The 6,826-nt window shown below is 38.6% G+C and overlaps 1 protein-coding gene across 1 annotated transcript; it reads right to left on the reverse strand.

The window, feature by feature from the left end:
• Nucleotides 1-1,565: 1,565 nt before the first annotated feature.
• On the reverse strand, nt 1,566-3,170 carry LOC148026519 (pathogenesis-related protein 1-like). The gene is made up of 2 exons (XM_087690466.1): nt 2,900-3,170; nt 1,566-2,273 (listed from the first exon to the last, which is right to left on the reverse strand). The coding sequence occupies exons 1-2, from the start codon at nt 3,081-3,083 to the stop codon at nt 2,083-2,085; spliced, it is 375 nt and encodes a 124-aa protein (XP_087546592.1). The 5' UTR covers nt 3,084-3,170; the 3' UTR covers nt 1,566-2,082.
• Between the last annotated feature and the right edge of the window lie 3,656 nt (nt 3,171-6,826).

The following is a 6,826-nucleotide window of genomic DNA, read 5'->3' on the forward strand; positions in this document are numbered from 1 at the left end:
GCATTTCTACGAGGAGGGACTCATCACGGAGGAGCAATATAATCGCGCCATGAGGATTCCTTCACCAGAAGAGGTATGTTTTATTTTTTACATGGAAAGTATAGATAACTCTAATTTATTGTTTGTAATGGTATTTATATACCTTAATCCTTTGTGTAGGCGAACCCTGATGCAGTTGAGGATAGCCAAGGGGGGACTAGCAGTAGCGGTGGTGGCAACGGCATCGGCACAGGCAGCGGTGGTGGTAGCGATGATGATGCCTCTTCTGAGGAGACATAGAGGACCCCCATGCATGCATGCCTCCCCTTGGCTTGTAATTTTCATTTTTGATATGTATTACTTTCAACTAGTGCTTGCGACCATGACGTCACAAGCACTAGAACTCATAATGTAAAAACATTTCATCTATATATATGAAATTTCGTGTTCTACATACATTGTTTTGTTTTCAGTATCCAATCTTCGAAATAATCTTTCTCTGTTTTCCCTAAGCATACAATTTGATGTTGATGGGGGAAAAAAAACCAGAGAGCATGTGGCTTTGCAAGCCACATGCTCTCTGGTTTTTTTTTCATACCTCTGTTTTGCGAGTCTAAATTGCAGGATAAATGCGTGTCTATTCTCATCAAAAACTTGCAGAGTAAACGCGTTTTTAGATGCGTAGATACACGCGTGTATAGACGCACAATATGAATATATCCACTTTTTTTAAAATATGATTATATATTTACGTAGCGCGTCAATACACGCGTCTATGTGGGCGTATAACTCTGAATATAAGCGCGCTTTTAGACGCGATACTGTAGACGCAGAAATAGATGCAGTAATAAACATGCCCGATATTTTTTTTCACAATTCAAATATTACGTCTATAAGCGCGTCTATGGAGCCTTTTTGTTGTAGTGTAAACTCATAAACATTTATTAATTTAAATATGTATTTTACGGAATCACCCGCTATGGAATCACCCACTTACACATTAAATTAACAAGACGCCCGAAAATGATAGACGTCCCCATCGACTTTTCGCACAAGGAATCCACCTTGTGTATGAGCCCTAGTAATAAAATTTTTACGGAATCCATTGCAAAACCTCATGGAATCCACCGTGGTCACGAAATCCATTGTGGAATATGCCTCCTGGCATCATTTTGGCTACTAACTAGTTTAGAGTACTTGTGGCAAATGCTTCAAAAAGCTCTTTAACATCTTGAATTGAGAAAATATCAATATTTTCTAAGTGCATCAACAAAAAGGAAATACATGATATTTATTAGATGCAAGTTAAAAAAAGTACATTATTAAGCTTATGTAGGTGAGCTCAATACAAAACACCGAATTAAAGATGCAAAATCTGGTAGTTTACTAAACAAGTAATGATGTGGTAGAATAGTTAATTTAGATCCTAGACTCACTTTGATAGGGGATAGGGACCACCAAAGGGTGCCTATGAATGCTCTTTTCCCCCCATTCCTCATATATCTAGCAATAAGTTTAATCATTATGTGTAAAATATCCCCTTAAAATGTAGAGAACATTATAGAGAGAACCCATGATGGAACAATAGCACCTTGCATGTTGAATAGGTGAACTAGCATCGAAGCTCGAAGCATGTTTGAGGTTGGATCCATGTGGTGAATATTTCAACATGCCCTTTCTTAACATAGAAATCATCACATGGGCGCATGCACACACACATAACAGGGGGAGATTACACACATACACACACACATATACACCAACAACAACGCACATTCTCTTTGGTTGCTAGTGACACTATTACGTGCTTACAAGATCATTCCAATTATGAGATCTTGGAAAGGTTTTAATAAAGGTGGTGGATGAACCCTTACATTTAGTCCAAGGGTTATCCTTTATTTGTAGTGCACAATAAGAAAGTGGGTCCCCCACATTTTTTGTACTACTTATTCATGCTAACTGAGGTATGACAAGTAGACATTGATAGGGTCTACTGGAAGTCGTCGTGGGAGAGCAAGTAAGCCTCCACGGCCTTGTATGTCTGGGTGACCAAGCCTTTGACCTCCTCAGGGAATTGATGCTTATGGTGATCGTGGATAGGCTCTATTCAGCAGAGTAGTGGATGACGCAAGTTTCTGGTCCAGTTTCCTTGAATTGCACCGTCTGCTGGTAGCTGTTGAAGAAGCGCACCAAGAACCCCCCTTCGATCAGCACAGACTTGAGCTTGAACGCGCGCGTGTCGACTTCCTCAATCTTGTCTTTCACGACCGAAACTTCGGTTTGCTTGACATGATCTGCACAAAAGTTTGCCAATAGAAGCCGAATTAAATAAGCATTGATCAAGCCTGGTACTTCCGGTGCTGATTATCGAGAGATAACAAAAAATGAGAAAGTCTTTGTTGGGATGCTATGGCTAATTAATGCAAATATATGTTAGACGGGGAAGCAAGTATATGTTTGCTTGCCATGATCTGCAGAAAATTTTGCCAATACAAGACGGATTACATCAGCATTGATCAAGACTAGTACTGCCAGTGGTGATAATTCGAGAGATAACAAAAAATGACGAGAAAGCGTTTCTTGGGATACTATGGTTTAATGTAAACATATGTTCGATGGGGAAGAGTTCAATTATATTCATGCATGCACGACCCATGCTAGTACGTCATTATGCGCGGCGCTGTGATCACTATCATGAAAATTGATATCAGTTACGAACTGATCAACCAAACTCTTATAAGATTATATAATGAGTGGTAACTCATGTTATTTGTATATTAGACCAACGAGTCGATGAAGGGATCAATTACGGCGGAAGTTTTTTGGGCGTTCCTTCTTGATCTGCAGTAACTGTAGAGCTAATGCAAGCATCACATGTTGCAGGAGACTGATTTAATGTGCCGATCAAAGCACGACATACCTTTAGTGAAGACGAGCGTGCCGACGCAGCCTGCAGAGAGAGTGGGTGAGGAATAATGGGCTGCTTCGATGAGGTTTGGGAGAGCCTTCGGGAGGCATTGCGGAGCGCACTCATACGAGCCGCGCCACATCCTCTTGGCCGGCACCTTGCAGTCGATCTCCATGCTGAACGTCGAGGGTGCCATAATCAAATATTGATTCTGCTATGGCTGCCCGCCTTAATACGATTATATGACTAATAGTCAAGTGTACCTTAGTAAATTAGAGAAGGACCCACTGCGTTTGCTCTGATCATGGAGACAGACGGGATCCGTATTTATAGTGATCGTCCTCTCGACTTGCCAGCAGCTAATCCGCATCCATATTGGCTTGGGTTAGTGGGTCGTGTTGGGATGTCTTCTGAAATCCTATCCGGGAAGAGGAAAATTCAGGCGCCTGGGCCTTGCCGAATGGTCAAGCGTCGGCGCGCCGCGTGGGCAGCGTTAATGTACTTCAGTAAATTGTCCGTCGACCAGCCGCCTTCTAGAAGACATTTCTAGAAGACTGCTTTTGACTTGAGCTTTACGGTTTCGATGTGCAGTTCAAAGCAAAGTGTGGAGGAAAGCGGGCATTGAGAAAACGAAGTCTTTCGGTTGTAAGCAGTGTTCGGAAAAAGAAAAATTGGGAACGTAGCATAGATCCTTCTCGTTTTTGTCTAAGGCGGTTGTGTAAAATTTGAACCATCCAAAACCTTTGCATTCTAAATTGAACCGGCTCAATTCTCTCGATCTTACAAGTTGAATTTGTCAAATTCCCTTTTAAATATTTAATGAAAAGAGAATTATTTTTTTCCATTATTTAAAAGGGTCTATATTTCAAAGTTTTTTAAAAAATTTGTTCAATTACTTATCTCTTACATCTTAAAAATGAAAACCCTTATGATCATTAAGCAACTAAGTTGCTTATCTAAAATTTTAATAGATAAAAACAAATGTATACAAGTGGTTTCTATGTCTCTTAGTGAGTCTATGGCCTCAGAGAAGTATATATGTCATAAGCGTATAAGTAAAGAGAACATATAAAATAGAAACCCAAAAGAAGAGAAGTTAAAGCATAGAAGAAACAAAAAGAAAAAAACAGAACTAGGATAAAAGATAACATAACGAAATACAAGCAAAACAAACAACAAAAAGTTTAAAAAAAGTCAAGCACATTTTATTGAAAGCAACTATGATACAAAAAGAAAAAAAAAACTAACATGAAAGAGAACATGATGAAATGCAACCAGAATTATAAACAAAAAAGTTTTTAATAATTTCAAGCATAATTTATTAAAAGCAAGCATGATCTAAAACCAAATGTGAAAGATTTTTATTCAAAAGATAGAAGAAACCAAGGAAAAAATAAGTTTAACATAGGAAAATGGTTTAAAGTCAAAAGAATCAAGACAATAAAAGTGCAAATAATGTACAATGACTTCAAAATCATCATAGGCCATAAGAAATCAATAGCTCTTATCAGTATGCAAATTTACTGCAAAATCAATGAGCAAATTCCTTGTGTTGTGTATAAATGTCAATGTGTTTTTTCAACCCATAAGTCCATATCCTCAATGAACTCCATATTAGTGAATGTAGAAGGCCCTCAATAAAGATTTTCATTAATGCATCTAAACTCTTAATCTCCAAACGATTACGTAGCTTACTCTTTATCACAGTTCGAACACTAAAATCTCTCTCACAAATAGCATTGCTCAAACATTGAACAAGTGCTTTTTGCAATAAGGTGTCTCTTTTACTACACTAAATATTGCAAGGGCACTACGATGGGCAACACAATGAATTGATGCTAAAAATGGATTAACGTGTTTTTTCAGTAAGGCTCCACTTCAGCAAGATATTCAGAGATATAAACAAGGGATGATTGCACTAACCAACCCTCAGCCACGCTTCCCTCAGGCCGTACTTTTTGGCTCACAAAATCTTTCAAGGTTTTCATGAAGCGCTCAAGAAAAAACATCCACCTTGCATGAACTGCCCCACAAAGTGCGATCTTATCAATCAAATGTACGAGTAAATGTAATTGAGTAGTCAAAATGGATCGAGGAAAATTTTCCTCCACCAAACAAACCACCTCAACAGATAATACTGGAGCATCTTGCAATGTGTTTGGATCAACTTCCTTCGAGCTCATGTATCTGTCAGGATGTATTTGACAATTGTTTATTTTTGTGTAGAAATTCAAAGATATATAATGAAAAACTACAATGTATACACACCTCACAAGCTCTCTCATCTTGTAAATGATATCACGTATATCTTTGGATACACAATGGGATATGCTAGTAGGAAGTACGAACTGAATGTAAACAATATTCATAGATCAAATGATTAGTTGAGGAAAAAGTCATCATACCCCAAAGTTTACACATAGTTACTCCACTAATTACTATATTCATGGTTAAAGATACCCTTACTTGAATCATTTTGTGCCAATCGTGGGACTTCAAACCAGATAGCTACTCCACACCTCTTTTCTTTTTCTTTATGAAGGCTCCCTTGAGACATCTCATACATCCTGTGGATGTTCGAAAGCTACATATTTGTTCCTTTACTATTTTTTCCTCGTTCTTTGACAACATCCAAGGTGCATGGGGTAGCTCAATCTTTCCTCAGGGTCCAATGCATAGCCAGGCTCGTCTCATGTGACCAATGTTACGTAAATCCTCCCTTACATTGACTGAATTACGAGCCCCTAACAAGTGATCCCATAATGTAGATACAACATTTTTTAATATGTGCATGGGGTCAAACATGTGATTGATCTTGAGTTCAATCCAATACGAAAGACGAAAAAATATAGAGAACCTAACAAACAAACAATATATTATGTAAACAATTCATCATGCTAAATACTTTAAAGTCAATCGAGAGAAATGCACTTCTTACCAACTCATGCCGAGTGGAGGGTGGCTGTCCGCATTAATCCATCTCTCCTTCCAATCTCGAATGGTTAGAGATTGTGGAGTCATTCCATTAGTAGGGAGAACATATTTGGGATGGTCAATAGGAAGAAATCGCTGATGATTGTCGTAGATAACCTTCTTTAAACGTGCCGGCCTAGAGGAAACTAGAGAGGGACCGCAAATAGGACATGCATGATATCTTGATGTGGTTAAACCTAAACAAACAAGTGAATTAATAAAATGCAATTAATTCAAGTCTTGAATTTCAAATATAGAGTTATATACATGTACCTGAACACTCTCCGTATCCTGGAAAGTCATGCATGGTCCACAACAACATGGCCTTCAATGTGAAATCTCTAGAGGATGCAGATGCGCTTGTATCTTGCACCTCAATACCTTCCCATAACATTTCTAACTCTTCAATCAAAGGCTCTAAGTAAATGTCCATGTTTTTTACCTTGTGCTTTCCAGGAATCAGAAGGGACAATATTACATGTCCCTTTTTAATTGCCATGGATGGAGAAATATTATAGTTCACCAATACCACTGGCCATACACTGTATGATGTGCTTTTTATGTCAAATGGATTGATTCCATCCATACCTAAACCAAATCTCAAATTTCTTGGCTCTTCTTTGAAAACGGGCCACAAATTATCTATATGTTGCCATGCCGGTGTGTCTGCAGGGATCCTCCATTTTCCATCACTTGAACAATGACTAGCATGCCATGACATGAGCTTTGCAATAGACTTACACTTGAACATAAGTTGACGTGGAACAATCGGAAAATGCCGCAAAATCGTATGAGGCACATCCATAATTGACTTCATCTCCACTTCGTATCTTGATTCGCCACAAACAGGACACTCTCGTGCGAACTCATGAATCAGACGAAATAAGATAATCATTGACACATGCATGGATCTTGACATAATCGAGGCCTCCCAGAGATGTGAAGTAATGTCTTGATTGCTCTCTC

This window comes from Lygodium microphyllum, chromosome 13 (assembly GCF_053477565.2).
Source record: "Lygodium microphyllum isolate KBCC chromosome 13, Lygodium_microphyllum_v1.1.10, whole genome shotgun sequence".
NCBI classification, from domain to species: domain Eukaryota; kingdom Viridiplantae; phylum Streptophyta; class Polypodiopsida; order Schizaeales; family Lygodiaceae; genus Lygodium; species Lygodium microphyllum.

Bases quoted from the DNA above. Each gene is read 5' to 3' on its own strand.
- LOC148026519 (XM_087690466.1), bottom strand. From the start codon at position 3,083: ATGGCACCCTCGACGTTCAGCATGGAGATCGACTGCAAGGTGCCGGCC. The intron at 2,274-2,899 runs GTATGTCGTGCT...ACTTTTGTGCAG, and splicing joins CACGCTCGTCTTCACTAAAG to ATCATGTCAAGCAAACCGAA.